At 41.9% G+C, this 19457-nt stretch overlaps 1 protein-coding gene across 1 annotated transcript in view; it reads right to left on the minus strand.

Moving 5' to 3' along the window:
- Positions 1-9649: 9649 nt before the first annotated feature.
- MYLK4 (myosin light chain kinase family member 4) overlaps positions 9650-19457 on the minus strand; it is a 135307-nt gene continuing 125499 nt past the window's right edge. The window contains exons 9-11 of the mRNA XM_064279812.1: positions 18301-18453; positions 13500-13578; positions 9650-9697 (exon numbers count right to left, since the gene is read on the minus strand). Of these exons, the coding sequence (XP_064135882.1) occupies positions 9650-9697; positions 13500-13578; positions 18301-18453 (280 nt within the window). The remainder of the gene's footprint in view (positions 9698-13499; positions 13579-18300; positions 18454-19457) is intronic.

Below are 19457 nucleotides of genomic sequence, written 5' to 3' on the forward strand. Positions count from 1 at the left end.
TGGTAGCATAGAATGATTTACTGGTAAAGATAAAGGCATTATTAGAGCTGATCTCAATCTGACTGTCTTGGAAACAGAATGTGCAAAGAAAGCTTAAAAAGCTAGCTGGCTCTCTTGGTGTCCAGCGAGTAATACAGGTGAAGTGGGGCTTCACATTGTCTCTTCACAAAGAAATGACTCATGTGTTTGCTTTGTAAAGGCCCTGTGCCTTCTGCCCAACCACCTGCCATATGCAATAGAGCTCATTTCCCTTAATAAAGCTCTCTAATGAAATGGCATTCAACCTCAGAGACTAAGAAGCTTCTGAATGGAAATAGTTCTCAAGTCCAAAAAGTGAATAGAGTGTTCCTGACTTCTGGTTTCTGAATTATATTTTCCACAACCGCTGAGTCACATGAGTCTATGCATAGGTGGGACAACTGGTCTTGATGAATGTTTGCATTTACCCAGAGACTTGAGAGCTGTTTCCTAAATGACTCCAACCCTAGAAGCCAAGCTCGTCCTTCCCAGGGACGCATACACTTGTCTCTTAACAGTCGGGACTTAAGAAACCTCTGGTGAATGGGACAGTATTCCAGAGGTGGTGATTTGAAAGACCAACAATTAACAGATACCTCTAAAAGTTAGTGTGTTCCATATGGATGGTTCAGAAGACACCAGGAAGTGAATTCCAAAAATGTGTTTCACTAATTTAAAAGCAGAACCAGCTACTTTAAAGAAACAGATGTGCTTTGAAGAGAATTCAGAACGAATGGAAAATACAGTGTCTGACGCCTCTTACCTCAGAATTCAGAGACGTCTTATGTCTCTAATAGCAAATTATTTAGCAATTGAACTCATTTGATTTCAGACCAAGCTAAAATTATCGAGTCTGAGAAACTAAGCATTTAAGAGTGCATCAGACTTAGAATTTTTTCTGGCCATATAACCATCATTTTAAAAGTCAGAGTTTAATAGTTGCATGCAGTTTTCTCCCCCTAAAAGCATCCTCAGATTTTAAAAGCTCAAGTAAATCTCCAGTATGATTTCACCTTCGGTGTGGGAGACCCAGATTCCCAGCCAATGCACCTGAGTGCAGCCACTGACCGCCTGTCAGTCCATGCTTGCGTATTGCTATGAGGCTGAACATGTTTTAGCAGAGCTTCCAGACTAAGATGGACCAGGAAGAAAGGCCTGGTGATCTACTTTTGAAAGTCAGCCACTGAAAACCCTGTGGGTCACAAGGGTCCAATCCTGCTGTGCATGGGGTTGCTATGAGTGGGGGGCTGACTGGAGAGCAGCTAACATCAACGACAACAACATGATTTCTCCAGTAATCTGAGAAATGGCAGACATAATGCAACCCCTCACCCAGTAACAAAGATGAAAAACTAGAATACAGATTTTAAAAAGCTAAAAAAGGCAGGCAAGTATCTTCCCAAGTGTGAATTTCCACGGGGGAGACAGGATGGTGAGGTACAGGATGCAGGCATGGGGTTCGCTTCCTGGATCTCTCAGTGGGTCCCTCAGGTACTCTGCAGCTCAAGAAGTTGGGTGGCTCCACTGGCTAAGGCTCCTGCCAGTCAAAACAGGGGTCAAGGCATCGGAACTGCTGAATTTCCCCCAAAATCTTCTCACAGCAGCTGCAACTACAGCAGTCTTCCTGCAAAGCAAACAAAATATGAATCTTGTTTAATTCAGCAGGGCTTTTAAAATTGTAATTAGCTGCTTGTGCTCCTCAGGAAAACCACAGATGACTTTTTTACAACATATGTGTGTGTGGAAGAAAAAAAAAGAAACCTCTTGAAGGATTCCACTGCTTACCAAGGGATTTTTTTTTTTTTTTTTTTTAGTTGATATAAGATATTTTAGTGCTATTTGCTAAATTGGAAGGACAAGGCTCCTTTGTTTCATCTGAAGTACAACCAGCACTGAAGCTGTGGCTGCTCATTCATTCTGTCGTCAGTGTGAGGATGCAAATCACGTGTGTGAATATTTTCATTTTGTTTTAAAACCACATCTGACCTGGGCTGGTTAGGCCACTCACTCCCCCAGATTATCCCTACAGGTCTAAGAAGGTATCCTAAATTTACATCTCACAGGTTGGCAAAAGATGCAATAGAAACGAGAAATGAAATGCCACTAGGTGGATTTTTGGAATGTTTCCTCAACACATCAGAAAACCTCTAGCAAACTGCAGGAGATTTATATGCCTCTATACATTTTTTTTTTTTTATACATGGTGGACTATGCTTTATTCCTGCAGCCTGGAAATCTTTCAGTTTCCACAGGAATAATCTTCAACCACCAGATTTTAAAAATCAATATTATCACAAATTTGGCTTTACTCATAATATATCTGGCCAAAAAGCCCATCTCATTCTGGCACGGAATATTATTGTGAAGAGTGATCTTTTTTTCTTTCTTTTTAAACTGTCTTCTCAAATGAGGCAGCTCCCAGGGTTAATACCCTCATTCCAAGTTTTAATTTGAGAGAGAAAAAGGAGGGAGGGAGGGAGGGAGGGAGGGAAGGAGGGAGGGAGGGAGGGAGGGAGGGAAGGAGGGAGGGAGGGAGGGAGGAACGAAAAAACGAAGGAACGAAGGAACGAAGGAGCGAAGGAAGAAACGAAGGAAGGGAAGGAAGGAGGGGAAGGAAGAGGGAAGGGGGGAAGAAGGAAGGGAGGGAGAGAGAAAGAAAGAAGCAGAGAAGCATCATACCACCTGAATCCAAAAGGACTCTTTCTGGCCTGAGGTAGACCCAGGTGAATTGCTGTGGCCAAATGTGACTAAGGAGCCCAGGAAAGGCAGGCAGCCAGCCAAGTCAGAAGGTGGTTGACCAAGTTCAGAAAAGGGTTTCATCAGCAATTCCAGCAAAGTTTGTGTCTACTAGGCCAGTGTGACCAGTCAAAAACTTTCTTCTCCATTTCTGTGCAGATGTCACCTCCTGGGGCTGCCATTGTCATCTGCCACATTGGGTTCAAAGGGAGCCAACCCTACGCATCTCACCCCCATTTCCTCATAGCTCTTTCCCACCCCTAGGATCCCAGCAGCCTTGAACACAACCCGCTCTGTCTCCCAATGAATTCATTCTCACTGGGCCTCTAAAGTGACTATAGTTACAGTGGGAAGACAGTTTGTGGCAAACCCTCAGGGTTTGTGGTGATTGGGACAGGGGGCTTCAAGAATGCTTCTGGGTGAGCAGGCAGGGATGGGAGAGCAAGAACAGCCACGGCCTAGCTGCCCATAGACCCTGGTCACCACAGCTCACAGTGAAGGCAGGGGCTGTGCAGACCTGGGGAGCATGGGGAGCCCTTCGTTCCCCATATGATCACAAGAAACAAAACTACTTTGTGCTCTTCCCGAGACATTAATATCCTAGCTATTTCTGACAAACAAAAATTGTTTTTGTAAATAGTACAAGCCTTCGTTTTGATCCTTCACATATTTCTAAATAAATAATAGACTTATAAGTGACTCTATCAAGGGTCATATGTTTTCCTAACGCTGGTGTCTTAGGCTGGATTCTGTAGAGGAGCAAAAGCAGTAAAGCATATATATATAAACACATATAGAGATTTGTTTCAAGGAAATGGCTCATGCAGCTGTGAAAGCCGACAAGTTCCAAATCCATGGATCAGGCATCAGGCTGGAGGCTTCTCCTGACTCATGTGGTTGCAGGGGCTGACAAACCCAGAATTGGCAGGCCAGATGGCAGGCTGCTGGCTCATGGGTCTGCATGAGCTGGCAAACCCAAATATCTTCAGCTCAGACGGAAGGCTGCTGGCTCACATCTCAAGAACCAGAGGTCAGAGGATGATGAGTTGGATGCAGGATCCAGAGAGGGTAAGCTTTGCCAGAACATCCATATATATTGGATGCAGGCCACACCCCCCAAGAAAACTCCCCTTACATCAGATTACAAAATGGAGAATAATTACATAATACAGAGAATCATGGCTGAGCCAAAATGACATACAACATTAACCATCACAGTCCACCCCTTGTCAACTTGGCACCTGTACACATCTCCTTAAACCATACATGATCTCTAAATGAAGACAGTTATAAAGTTATACTTGCACCTAACATGATACAACTAACACACATACCAACTGAAAACTTACTAGCCCTGTTTACAACTTATATTTCATAATAAGTAATGGAATAAGGGATGGAAGGAAACAAAGATATTTGCTACATATAAAACACCAAAACTTGCATCAGAAACACCTGGTGATTATTAAGGATGCAGATTTCTGGGCCCTACCCAGTTCCTTCACTGATTCATACTTGTTACCCATTGGCATCGAGTTGATTTCAACTCATGGCAATCCTATAGGACAGAGTAGAACTGCCCCCTAGAGTTTCCAAGGAGCACCTGGTAGATTTGAACTGCTGACCTTTCAGTTAGCAGCCATAGCACTTAACCGCTATGCCATCAGGGTTTCCTTGCTATATGTGTGTGTGTGTGTGTGTGTATACACACACACAAACATGCACTTGTAACAAAACAAATACAATCATCATTTCTGCAATTGGTCATGTGGCCATAACTGGTATTTAGAACTACCTTCTTCCACCACCCATTTGGTATTCCCTCTGCCCTCAGCAAGCATCTCAGCTGGTCGTGGTTCTTTGCCTGGTGGGGTGATGCAAACCTTCATTCCTGAAGGGCCTGGACCATTAGTAGTCATGTAGGAACTGGGTTTCCATAGTTTTCTATTGACTTTAATCACAGGGCACGGTAGTACAACGAGACTTCCTAAGGGAGCTCCTGTATTCCAGACATATTCTACTTTACCTCCATGATGTAATATCAATCCAATTTCCCCTTGGTAATCAGGATCCATCACGCCAGCAAATATGGTAACTCCCTTCTTTGCCTTTTGATCCAGAGGCATGAGGAGCCCAACGTGGCCATGTGGCATTCTTAACTGTCAGTTCAATGGAACCACTGTTGTCTTCTGGTGGGAGCATTCCTCCCTTTGGAACTAAGACCTCTAACTGCAGCACATGGGGTTGAGGGCACAGGAAGCAAAAATTTTGTGAGTGGGTCACTAGGGGAAATGATGAGTGGTGCCACTCTCAATTCCACTCCTTGATTCCTGGACTGATGAATCCTGGCTGTGGGAGAAACAATACCATATATTGGACAGTGTTTTAGAGCATATACAGCCTTCTGGAGAACATTGCCCCAACCCTGCAAGGTATTGCCACCTAAGTGGCACTGTAACTATGCCCTTAGAAGGCCATTCCATCGTTCTATCAAGCAAGCTGCTTCAGGATGATGGGGAACATGGTAAGATCAGTGAATTCCATGAGCATGGGCCAAGTGCTACACTTCATTTACTGCAAAGTGAGTTCCTTGATATGAGGTAATGCTCTGTGGGGTATCATGATAGTGGATAGAGCATTCTGTAAGTTCACAGATGGTAGCTTTGGCAGAAGCACTGCATCCAGGGAAGGCAAATCTGTATCCAGAGTAAGTGTCTATCCCAGTAAAAAGAAAATATTGCCCTTTATATGACAGACCTTGTCAAATGTAATAAACCTGCCATCAGGTTGCTGGCTGATTGCCCCTAGGAATGATGCCATATCAGAGACTCAGTGTTGGTCTCTGCTACTGGCAGATTGGGCCCTCAGCAGTGGCTGTAGACTAGTCAGCCTTGGTGAGTGGAAGTCCATGCTGCTGAGCCCGTGCATAACCTCCATCCCTACCAGCATGGCCACTTTGTTCATGAGCCCATTAGGCAATGGCATGAGTGGCTGGGGAAAGAGGAAGACTGGTTTCCACAGAAAGCATCACACTATTCACTTGATTGTTAAAATTCTCCTCTGCTGTGGTCACCCTTTGGTGAGCATTCACATGAGACACAAATGTCTTCACTTCTTTGGCCCATTCAGAGAGGTCAATCCACATACCTCTTCCCTATACGTCCTTGTCACCAATTTTACAATCATGTTCCTCTATGAAGGAGGGGTCAGATGTAACAACTTACCCTTCATATTATAAGGAATATATATCGATATACCCCACACCACTGGACCCCTAGAAATTTCACTGAGGTGGAAAGAGCCTGAATCTTTGTTAGATTAATTTCCTACTCTCTAAGAAAAATATATATATATTTTTTTTAGCACACGTATGAGTTACCAATAATTCTAGAATCATTGATAGTTTTTTCCTTACTTGGTCCAATCAACATAATACCGTCAATGTAATGGAACAGTGTGACACCTTTTGCAAGAGAAAATTGATCAAGGTTCCTGCAGACTAAATTATGATACAGGGCTGGAGAACTGATATACCCCTGACGTAGGACAGTGAAGGTCTATTTCTGGCCTTGAGAGTTGAAAGCAAATTTCTTCTGGTGTTCCTTCGAAACCAGAATCTAGAAAAATGCATTGGGCAGATCAATAGTTGCATGCCAGATACCAGGAGATGTGTTAATTTGCTCAAGCAACGAAACCACATCTGGAACAGCAGTTGCGATTGGAGTCACCACCTGGTTAAGTTTACGATAATCCACTGTCATTCTCCAAAATCCATCTGTTTTTTGCACAGGCCATATAGGTGAGTTGAATGGGGATGTGGTGGGAATTATTACCCCTGCATCCTTCAAGTCCTTGATTTTTGCAGTAATCTCTACAATCCCTCCAGAAATATGGTATTGCTTTTGGATTACTATTTTCCTTGGTAGAGGCAGTTCTAATGGCCTCCACTTTGCTTTTCCTACCATAAGAGCCCTTACTCCACATGTCAGGGATCTAATGTGGGAGTTCTGCCAATTGCTGAGTATTCATTCCAATTAAGCATTCTGGAGCTGGAAAAATCAATACAGGACAGGTTTGAGTATACACTGGGTCCACTGTGAGACAGACCTGAGCTAAGACTGCATTAATAACCTGACATCCATATACCTCCACATCTGGTAAGCCACAGTGATGTTTTGGGTCTCCTGGAATTAGCGTCAGTTCAGATCCAGTGTCCAGTAATCCCTGAAACGTCTGATTATTTCCTCTTCCCCAGTGAACAGTCACTCTCCTAAGTGGCTGCAGACTCCTTTAGGGAAGGCTGGGAGAAAGATTTTTGTGCAGCTGGGTCCTTCTTCAAGGGGATCCAGCCTCCCCTTGTGGGTCTGTAAATTGGCTCAAGTTTGGGAATTGATTGAGGGGCTGTGAATCTCTCTTGTGGCAATTTGAATTAAACTACTGTTCAGTTGACTTAGAATTCTTTCATTTGTACAGATCAAGTAAATATTTAGTAGATTTTCTACCTATTTCACTTTTAGTGACACCAAGACTAAGTAGCCAATGCAATAAGTCCATATGAGTCAGACTATTCTGATTTCTGCTTTGACTCTTCTGTCCATTATAGTAACCAAGCCCACCTCATCTTTGTCAATTAAGTGCTGCCACTTTGCCACAGGATCCAATCAGCCCCATTGTACTTAGGTGTCTTAATTCAGTTAGGGTAGTTCCTACTGTCAAATACGACTTACATAAAATAGCAATCACAGCAGTCTTCAAGGATGCTGGGGCTCCTTTCACATATTTGTTCCTCACCAATGTGGTAAAAGGTGCGTCCTCTGAGCACTGCATGGGGGGGTCTGTGGGTCCAACCTGATAAACCCACTCAGCATGCCAGTTTCCCTAAGCCTTTAGATACCTTCTTCTACAATATACCAAGGCAGGTCTTGATTTAGTGTAGGCCACCACACAATCCATGCTTCAGTGAACCAACCAAATAAACTATTAGATCCTTTCCTCACCTCTGGAGATGAAACATTGAATGAAGAATCTGTGCCTAGCGGGCCCATATCAATAAACTCAGACTGGTCCAATTTTATGTTCCTTGCGTGATTATCCCACACCAACACATAGACCCCAGGTTTCCATTTGTATGTATTAGAAAAACCAAGCAGTTCTTTTAGAGTGTAGCATACCTCCTCCTGAGTCACACTTTGTACTTCATCTTTTAAGGCTCAGTGGAATAAGTCTAGTTATGCATCTAGAAGCAAATAAGGGTGGTAGGGTTGAGTTCTGGGGATATTCAGCAATGTCTTGAAAGGCATCTGCCTTAGGTGATGCCCTAGGCAACGCCTCAGGCACCATCCCAGGCAATACCTCAGACAAAAACTCTTCGGGCACAGCTGGGTTAAGCTCATCAGATGGTAGTGGGGAGGGTGGTTTAGCAGACAAAGATAAAGTAATCTCTTGAGATGGGAGTAAGAGGGCTGGTTCTGTTGGCAGCATGATTCAACAGAATTTAGGGATTCAATATTCCCAGCTTCCTGATATCTGCCCATATGTCCCATCCCAAGCTTCAGGATCCCATTTCTTCCCAATCAATGCCCCCACTTTAACTTCAGACACCATTCAAGGTTGAGAATTCAATTGGCATTGTAATTCAGCCACTCTTATAATAAAACTCTGGGTTTTGTTTTCGGCAATATCAGCTCTGTTACTACAAAAAAAAATAAGGCTTTTTTTCAGGGCACAAGTGGCAGGCGACTTTCAGCTCTTGTATGCGGCTCTTGCACTGTGACTCTGAAGCTTTGAGCTCATTCCTTTCTATCACCACTCTGTCTAGTAAAGGTAGGACCAACCAACGAGCTTCCTTATACTTTTCATTCTGACAAAATTGTAGAAAAGTGTCAAATATGCAGTCACTCAGAGCCTCGTCTCTCACAAATATTTAATCCATCAATGGTGTGATATTTTGCATATTTTCATTGCCACCTCACACCATGGATTAGCAGTGTCCTCTTTACTGCTGGAGGCAGAGTCATCAGCCCTTTTAAGACTAGCCAGACTTGGGAACCAATCCAGAACCACTCTCGGTACCAAATGTCTTAAGTTGGGTTCTCTAGAAGAGAGAAATCAGTGAAGTATACATACATAAGTGTATATATATATGTACACATATATATATATACATACATAGAGAGAGAGAGAGAGAGAAGTCAAACCCACTGCCGTCGAGTCATTTCTGACACATAGCAACCCTATAGGACAGAGCGGAACTGCCCCATAGAGTTTCCAAGGAGTGCCTGGTGGATTCCAACTGCCAACCTTTTGGTTAGCAGACGCAGCACTTAACCACTACGCCACCAGGGTTTCCATAAATATATAGAGAGATTTATTTTAAGGAAATGGCCTATGCAGTTGTAGAGGCTGGCAAGTCCCAAATCCATAGGTCAGCCGTTAGGCTGGAGGCTTCTTTCTCATGTGGTTGCAGGGGCTGATAAATTGTTGAAAGGACTAAGTGAGATAGTTTGTGTACAGTTACCAGCACCTACTGACAATAGCCAAGGTTTATGGAGTACCTGGTATTTGTTAGGCCCTGGCCTCAGGGCTTTGCTTGTGTGGCTCAAAATATCTCATTTGAACCACATGACAACCTTAGGAAGCAATACTATTATCATCCCAATATGCAAATTAGGAACCTGAGGTTTCCCAGCCAGGAGATGGCAGAGCCAGGGAACAAACACAGTTGGTCTGAACTCAGAGCTCATCTCACTCCCTTAGCCAAAACGCTATCCTGCTCCCCACATGGTTTGTGCAACAAACGGCAGGGTTCTTTCTTGTTTCTCTCTCTAAGGCTTGTGCAGACACCTCTTTAGCCACAGATCTGAGACCAACCTTTCAAACGGGTTCTTTCCATGGACTATTTGGTCCCATGATTCTGGGCATCAGAGTAGCAATTCTTCTTCTTCTAGAAAAAGCAGAAGACATTTGGGGAAGGATCAGAGATTTTTCCGTCAGTTCCTGACTTCTAAGAAAACACTTGAATAAATAACTTGCTACTGAGTAGAAAATGTTCTTCAAAAGTGGCTCTTGAAGCCTACATAGTGGACAACTCCCAGACAAGTCCACTGACTTGGGTCCTGACTGCCTTCATAGTCCAGTTCAAACTTGTCCCTACCTCTCCCCATTTTTCCTCTGGTCCTTGCCACCACTATTCTTCCTTTTCACTTAGATCCAGGGCCAAAAAGCTTAATACCTAATTATACTCAAGTTTTACGCTTGTGTGTTTTGTTAACACTTCAGCAAACATTTACTATGTGCTTTCTAAGCACAAGAGTCAGGACTCATACGGGGTGCAGTGAACACAGAGGTGTCTGAAGCAGAAACTGCTTCTTCCAGAAGCTTTTAAATCTAGTAGACAAAAGCTAATTGAGTGTCACATAAAATCTAAGTGCTGCAAGAGAGATTCAAGAAGACAGAGAAAGGATTTCTAGTCTGGGGATTGAGAAAAGATGTCTTCAAGGAGGTGGCATTTGAAATAGGCCTTGGACGATAACCAGGATTAGGGCTGATACGGAGGGAGTATGGAGATAAGACTAGAAATCTCAGATTGGGCCATATTGCAGCAGGCCTTGACTGCTTGGTGTGTTTGGTTTGGTGTGGACAATGGGCAATCTGTTGATCAGGGAGTAACATGATCAGAGCTTTAATTAGGAAAATAATGATTTGATGGATTAGGGAACAAAATAAATGGAGGTTGAATATTAGCTTGTAGGTTATTAGTTCAATAAATGAGAAGAAGGGCTGAGATAAGGCAGTAGTATGGGGAATGAGAAGGAAGAGGGCTTATTAGTTCTGGGAGAAAAGAAACCATGTCATATTTATTCTTCTTCCCTCCCCTCCAAGCCCCAGATGAATTCTAATAAATTTTTACTTTGGGATGCTTCTCCCCACCCCAGGTTGACAGCTGTTTCTGATGGAAGATAGGTTATGTGTGGATGGTTAGGAAACAAAAGAAAGGCTGAGAACCACTACATGTCATCTTGAACACAGTACAGAGGACGGAGAGTTTCAGTACCTTAATTTCTAAGAAGAAAAGAACCTTAAGTTTAGTGGCTGATTATAGGCACACTTAGTAGTTAAGAGAGAGCAAGTGCTTTTAACAGTTTTATGACAATTAAAAGAGATAAATAAGAAGGCAGGTTGTTTTTATGTGCTGTCATGTTGGCCCCCAACTCATGGCAACCCCAGGCACAATAGAACAAAACACTGCAAAAGACTTTTAAAATAGAATTTCAGTTTAAATGGTAAATAGCTTTAGATAAAAGTTAAATTTTCAATGTAAAGTTAAATTCTGACTTTATGGAACATCTCAGAACTAAGATTATCCAAAAAATAAATCTGAAAAAATTGAGTCTCAATATATCATTGCAAAATAAACATATTAAGCTTGACTATTGGCTTTCAGAAAGACCAAAAATGTAAGGTAGAAGAAGAGTTCTGGAAGCATCACTCAGACCCCCTTTGCCCAGCAGCCAGTCACTGGGCTGGGTGTTCTGAGGCTCTGCTCTAGGATCAGAGCCAGACTGCCTGGGCTGCATGCTGGCTCTGTCACTGGGCAAGTTCTTAACCCCTCATCCTCAGTTCCCTCATCTGTGTAATGGCATAACAGTGCCTATTTCTTATGACTAGTATGAGAATTAAATGTGTTCATTTGCGTAGAGAAATTAGAACAGTGTCTAGCATATACAAACCACCAAACCCATTGCTGTCAAATTGATTCTAACTCATATCAGCCCTATAGGGCAGAGAAGGACTGTCCCATAGGGTTTCCAAGGCTATAATCTTTAGGGAAGCCGGTTGCCGCATCTTTCTCCTGTGGAGTAGCTGGTGGGTTTGCACTGCCAACCTTTCAGTTAGCAGCCAAGTACCTAAACACTGCACCATGAGGGCTGCTATTAATTACAACTTTAATGATAACAAACTAGATTTATAGAATGAAATTTGTTTTTCTAAAAAACATAAAACAAAAATCCTCACTATCCTTGAACTATCTGTTCACCTCACATACCAGCAGCTGGACGGAATAAACGAAAGGTGGTTTTTGTTGTTATTGTTGTTATATGGTTTTTAAAATATTTTTAAACTTCTAAAAATTTATAATGTCATTAATCATCTGCTGTGGTTTCTATATTGTCCTACCATGGCAAAGTGTTATTTAGACACCAATAAGCTTGGATAAAAATACATTGGTGGAAAATTGGCTCAAAATAGGCTGGTAACCCTAATAAGCAGTTTATGTAGTCTGGATGAGGTAGCAACTAGGTAATAAGCCTATTTTTATCTGACATCAGTACCAATTATCACAGAAGGTATATTCAGCCCACAAATAAAACTTAGTACTGATGCTAAATTTAGAATTATAAAGTTAATTTTAATAAAAACTTGATGTGGAAAAAATGAGTACCTGAGCATAGTCATTCCGAGGTTTGTTGTTCTGTGAAAAAGTTCCACACCAAAGCAGTAGGCGGTGAGGGGCAAAGGTGGGAGAAATCAGAATGTACTGAACACCCACTGTGCCAGGGGCATGAGGGCAACCATTTAGCTTATGCTCACATCAGACCTGCCCCAAGGAGGCCTGAGGCAAGGCAGGAAGCATCAATTGCTGATCACCTCCACATTAATATCCTACATGTTTAATAAAGTTACTTGAATGTTACACATTTGTTTTGGTGTTATTAATACAATCCACAATTGTTAGGATGGAGACATAGAAGAGAAGACAGAGAAGCCAGATAGAAGACTACAGTAATTCGAGTGAGGGATATCCTAGTCCAGGATGGCCATGGGGATGGAGAGGATTGGACAGATTCCAGACGTAATTAGGGGACAGAATGTACAGAACTTGGAGATAAATTAAGTATGAGATGGGGGACGTGCTGAGGGAGAGGGGGGAAACAAAGAAGGTGCCCTGGGTCTGATTTAGGCTCCCAGGGACATCATTCCCTGAGAAAGGATTGTTTAGGATGAGGTGCAGTAGGGGAGATGAGTTTGGTTTAGGATTGAGAAGATCCAAGTGCATATGTCTAGTACACAGTTGGATATATGGATCTCAACCTTAGGAAAGAAATCTGTGATAAAGAGACAGAAGAGGGAGCCAGAATATAAATGGCAAGTTAAAGCAATGGAAGTAGGCTGAGATTTAGTTGTGAGAAGTTATTCCAGAGCATGGGCTTAATTATTCACAACAAATACTTCAGTTGTCTTTTTCAGCCTCCCCTAAGAGCCTTCTTCACATATACTTAGATGGGTATCTGGAAAGCTGAGTATTAGAGTGAAATTTTGGTTCCCAGAGCAGACTAAACCAAATAAGCACAGACTTTAGAATTCTGAATTCCATTTTAAGCAAGCATATTAGCATATATTTTCCAAAACTTTCTATGTTAACGTAGAAAGTGTGTGTGTGTGCGTGTGTACAGTACAGTACAATGATGTGATTCATGTCATAATGGATATAATGATTTAATAATAAATTTAATATTTAAACAGTTATGCCATAAATAATACTCTTGAGTAATATTAGCATGTTTTTTAATACAAAATGCTCTAAAAATGCATTTTAAGCAATTCAACAAGAGCACTAGATTTGAAGGCTGTGAGAAAAAGAATTAGAAAGAACTTCATCTAAGACATCTATGCCTCTAGCATGTGGTCACCAAAAGACTGAAGTCAACTTGACGAGAAGAGGAAAAATGACAAGACGTGGTCACCTGTGCTCTGAGTCTGGAGTGCAGCTTGTGTTCTGACAACCAAGGGTGCTTCAGAGCTTCACTTGCACTTATCCTCCAGCTAAAGGAAAAAGCAGAAGGTTGTTAGTGGGCATACCCAGTGAGGCTCTGCCTTTCAGAGGCCAGACAGCTGAATGTCAAATTTATCATCAATTCCACTCTCTCTGATTTGTGCATTATCAGTGATTGTGTGAGCGTCATATCCAATCAGGGTGACAACCCTGGAAGCGCAGGTAAGGCATATAACTCAAACTTTTTGTTAATTATGAACCTCTGCTTTCACATATAAGTAACCATTCTTGATGTGACCTCTGAGCTTCATAAATAGATCTATCAGTCAGTGGAAGAATAAATGTATATCGTCTTTGCAAAACAAAATGCTACAATGATTCTTGATTATTGCAAAATCAATTTATGTACTAAAACTTTTGAATGATATGTATTAATAACTGTCAAATTAAGAACTTTTGAATAGTTAAATATAGGGAAGTAGATGGAGAGTGGATATAACTATTAAGAGAGAGTACTTTAGTTAGATACCTTTAGGAAGAAACTATATCCTTTTGGAGCCAGCAAAATTTTGTATGAAAAACTTTTGTGAATAATAAAGGTTATGTTGTATCCTAATTCTAAACTTGTTTGGCATGCTAACATATATCACATTAAGCCAAATAACCCTTCAAAATAAAAAACTGTGGATGCAACAACCTGATGTTTGCTTTTGAAAAAATATCAAGAAAGTAGCTTCAAGCAGTGCATGAAACTTCACTTTGAAGGATTTCTTCATCAGATACCAAATATTTAAGCACAAGAGTTGAAGAGGAGATACTTTCCTTCAGTCAGTTAGAATTGGGGGGAAGGAAAGCTTAATATCCTGGTGACAACAGCACCATTAGTTGGACCCTATATGGGGAAAATACTAAATGATGAAGGAAGCATCAAAAGAAGATGGAAGGAATACACAGAGTCACTATACCAAAAAGAATTGGTCAACATCCATTTCAATAGGTAGTATATCATCAGGAACCAATGGTAATCAAGGAAGAAGTCCAATCTGCACTGAACGCACTGGCGAAAAACAAGGCTCCAGGAATTGACAGAATATCAATTGAGATGTTTCAACAAATGGAAGCCATGCTGGAAGTGCTCACTTGTCTATGCCAAGAAATTTGGAAGACAGCTACCTGGCCAACCAACTGGAAGAGATCCATATTTATGCCTATTCCTAAGAAAGGTAATCCAACTGAAAGCGGAAATTATCGAACAATATCATTACTATCACACGCAAGTAAATTTTTGCTGGATATCATTCAAAAGTGGGTGCAGCAGTATATTAATAGGGAACTGCCAGAAACTCAGGCCAGATTCAGAAGAGGATTCAGAACCAGGGATATCATTGCTGATGTCAGATGGATCCTGGCTGAAAGCAGAGAATACCAGATGGATGTTTACCTGTGTTTTATTGACTATGCAAAGGCATTGGACTGTGTGGATCATAACAAATTATGGATAATATTGCAAAGAATATGAATTCCAGGACACTTAACTGTGCTCATGAGGAACCTGTACATAGATCAAGAGGCAGTTGTTCAGACAGAACAAGGAGATACTGCGTGATTTAAAGTCAGGAAAGGTGTGCGTCAGGGTTGTATCCTTTTGCCATACCTGTTCAATCTGTATGCTGTGCAAATAATCCGAGAAACTGGACTACATGAAGAAGAATGGGGCATCAGGATTGGAGGAAGACTCATTACAACCCACGTTATGCCGATGACACAACCTTGCTTGCTGAAAGTGAAGAGGAGTTGAAGCAGTTACTGATGAAGATCAAAGACCATAGCCTTCAATATGGATTATACCTCAACATAAACAAAAATTCTCACAAGTGGACCAATAAGCAGCATCATGACAAACAGGGAAAAGATTGAAGTTGTCAAGGATTTCATCTTACTTGGATCCACAATCAACAGCCATGGAAGCAGCAGTCAAGAAATCAAAAGACGCATTGCATTGAGCAAATCTGCTGCAAAAGGCCTCTTTAGAGTGTTGAAAAGCAAAGATGTCACCTGACCTAATCCATGGTATTTTCAATTGCATCATATGCATGTGAAAGCTGAACAATGAATAAGGAAGACCAAAGATGAATTGACACCTTTGAACCGTGGTATTGGTGAAGAATATTGAATATATCATGGACTGCCAAAAGAACAAACAAATCTGTCTTGGAAGAAGTACAACCAGAATGCTCCCTAGAAGCAAGAATGGTAAGACTGCATCTTACATACTTTGGACATGTTGTCAGGAGGGATCAGGCCTTGGAGAAGAACATCACGCTTAGTAAAGTAGAGGGCTATTGAAAAAGAAGACCCTCAACGAGATGGATTGACAAAGTGGCTGCAACAATGGGCTCAAGCATAACAATGATTATGAGCATGGCGCAGGGCTGGGCAACATTTCATTCTGTGATACATAGGGTCGCTATGAGTCAGAGCTGACTTGATCATACCTAACAACAACATATGGGCAGAGGTAATAAAACAAAATCTCCAATCCTTAGCCAATTTCAGTTGAAGTGAGATTCTGTTCCATATCACAAATTTTCAGTATTGAACCCCCAGAAGCATCCTAACAGCTGATTTTGCTTGCTGAAAATTATTATTCCTCCACCTGATCATGTCAAACTTTTAAAAATTGACTATTTAAAAGTTAGCAATAAAACTGTACTAATCATTACATTTTTCATAAAAATTTCAGTCTTATTTTTGTACTCCAGAACTTTATTCCATGATGGTGATATTTGGCTCTGGTCCTAGATTCATTCAAATACCAGTCCTAACAGTGAGGCTTCACTTCACCCCAGGGTGTATTTGATGCTTCTGTGGAATCTAAGGACACCCCCTGACTGCAGGAGTGGGCAGGGCAGGGTCTGCTCTGACCTAGCCGTGGGACTGCCTCACTGCACTCAGGCTCAGTTTCCTGGCCTGTAAAACAAAGAAAACAATAGCCATGCACCATAGGATTATCTGAAGGATTAATTCACAAGATGCATAAAAGACTCTCAGTAAATGTGGGCTTTTCATCTTCCAAGGATACTATAACGTTGACATTTTCCATCTGTTTACTGCCTGGGCTACAGGTAAAACTTGTTGTCATAGAGTCAATTCTAAAGCATAGTGACTCTGTAGGACAGAGTCGAACTGCCCCATAGGGCTTCCAAGGCAATAGCCTTTACAGAAGCAGACTGCCATATCTTTCTCCCACGGAGTGGTTGGTGAGTTTGAGCTGCGCCGACCTTTCAGTTAGCAGCCGAGTGTTTAACAACTGCACCACCAGGGCTCCTTTCCTGGGCTACAGTGATGTGCAAATAATATTAACAATAGTAACATTACTGTTATTGTGCCTTTCCTTTAAGGATAAAGAACACAACCCACTGATTTCAAGTCAATTCCAACTTATAGTGACCTTATAGAACAGAGTAGAGCTGCCCCAATCCAAGGAGCAGTTGGTGTATTCAAACTGTCAGCATCTTGGTTAGCAGCTGTAACTCTTAATCAGGGCAGCACCAGGGCTCCGTAAACACAAATAAAAAAAAAACCATTGCCATCAAGTCAATTCCAACTCAAAGATAAACACAAAAAAAACAAGTATCTGTTAATTGCCCCTCTTCTCAGCGTGACTAGGTCCTCTTCACCCTTTGGACTCAGTTCTGGCCCTTCTTAGCGTGACTAGGTCCTCTTCACCCTTTGGACTCAGTTCTGGCCCTTGTCAATACACTCTACCTTTGCTTTTATTAGATAGTAAGTTACCTAAAGCGGGGACTGGACTTCGTACATCTTTTCTCGACACCCCAGATGCTTTTCCTGGCATATAATAGATAATCAATTGCATGCTGGAATGAATGAAGCTCCTGAGAGTCAGGTACTGGGCCAGACTATTACACATGCCGCATCCTCTGACCCCTGTGTACCCTCCTATCTATTGGTGTGGTCATGTTTATTAATGACTTAAAAGCCGTAAAGATAATAAGCAAAAAACGGTATCTGAATATTATCTACCATGATATGTTTTCAGTATAAAACAACCTCAAGCAGCGTGTTCGACAGGTGAGTCACAATGTCCTTTCTCCTCTGTAATTCTAAAATGCAAGCCCCTATATGTCTATATCACTGTTTTTCACCCACTGAAAGTTGAATCAATGAGGCTTTGGCATGACAGAAAATAGAAGGTAATGTGACACCTATGGTTATGGGTATGGACTTGGGGGAAGGGGGCCTTGTGTTTGATCATTAGCTCTGCTGCTTACTACCATATGATCGTAGGCAAATTACTTAGTGTCTCTGTGCTTCATCCATAAAACAGTAATGGTCATCTATCACCATCATTAATGATTAAAAGAGATAATGTCTATAAAACGCTTGGCACAGTCTGGTACATAATAAGCTCTCAAATGAAATGGTAGCCAAGTGTTCAGTTACACAGAACATATATGTGCTTCTAAAAGGTGAAAAGGACCATTGTAGCAATAACTTACCCCAAGCTCTTCATTTTGTTGGTGAGTAAACTGAGGCCAAGAGAGGCCTTGCTTGCTGGAGCCTCGTATGGAAAGGCAGAAGGAGGGAAGCTTTTTGGCAGCCCCATTCAAGCCTAATGAACAAGTAGTCCCGATCTCAGGAGACCAGGGACATCACATTACTTCTATCTACAACTCTGCACTGAACACCACAGCAAATCAGGGGCTCCTCGACCTAAGTCTAACCATGAGCACGGACTGAACCCGGCTTACCTCTTTTCCTTAATCAGGAGCTTGGAGATGAACTCCCGGGCCTCCTCTGAGACACCCTGAAATTCTTCATCCTCCAGGTCCCACCTACAGGCCAGGATGTTGCTCAGTGTCTCTGCATCATTGTCACCTAGGAAAGGTGACAGGCCACTAAGCCTAGAAGACAGAGGAGCCAGGGTGAGTGTTTTAGACAACATCCAACCCTGTGAAGAAGACAGGCTGCTTTCCTAAACCACCTAATAAGTAAGGATACTTTTATAATACATTATTGCAATCAAGAAAATGCTTACTCCCCTCCCCTAGCCCCGAATCAAACCACCGCAGCAATGGGGACAGCAGTCACAGAAGTGGAGCCTGAAGGAAGAATACCACTTTCTCCTACAAGCAAAGTGCTGTCACACACAGGCAGCTAAAGCCAGGTGTCCCCTCGGAGCAGGAAGCTGGCAGCATTCGCTTAGGCTAGCAGGACACAGTTTTTTGTTCTTTTTTTTTTTTAAAGATTGCTTTTAGCGCTTTAGGTGTTGCCCTAGGTGTTAAAGTGTTGAGTCCAGGGAACATAATTCACTGTCCTTGCACCCATGGGAACTCAGAGAGTCTAGAAACTACCCAGGTATGGTAAAATGTTACTTTAAAATTTTTTTTACTGTGGTAAAACAAGTATTACAAAACCTTTGCCATTTTAACCACTTTTTAGTGTATAACTTAATGACATTAATTACATTCACATGTTGTGCTGCCATCACAACTACCCATTTTCAAATGTTTGTCATCCCACTAAACAGAAACTCCAAGTCCCTGGGTTGTACAGATGGTTAAAGTGCTCAGCTGCTAACCAAAAGTTTGGAGGTTCAAGTCCACCCAGAGACATCTTGGAAAAAAAAAACCTCACAATATCCTTCCCAAAGGTCACAGCCATTGAAAACCCTATGGAGTACAGTTCTACTCTGACACACATGGGGTTGCTACAAGTCAGGATCCACTCAACAGCAACTGAAAAACAGAAACTCAGTACCCCTTCAGCAGTAACTCCCATCTCCCCTCCCCTCAGCCCCTGTAACCACTAATAAACTCTGGTCTATGCAGTTGCCTGTTCTGGATATTTCGTATAAGTGGGATCATACACTATTTGTCCTTTTGTGTCTGATTTATTTCACTCAGCA

The sequence above is a fragment of the Loxodonta africana genome, chromosome 1 (genome assembly GCF_030014295.1).
Source record: "Loxodonta africana isolate mLoxAfr1 chromosome 1, mLoxAfr1.hap2, whole genome shotgun sequence".
In the NCBI taxonomy this organism is placed as follows: Eukaryota; Metazoa; Chordata; class Mammalia; order Proboscidea; family Elephantidae; genus Loxodonta; species Loxodonta africana.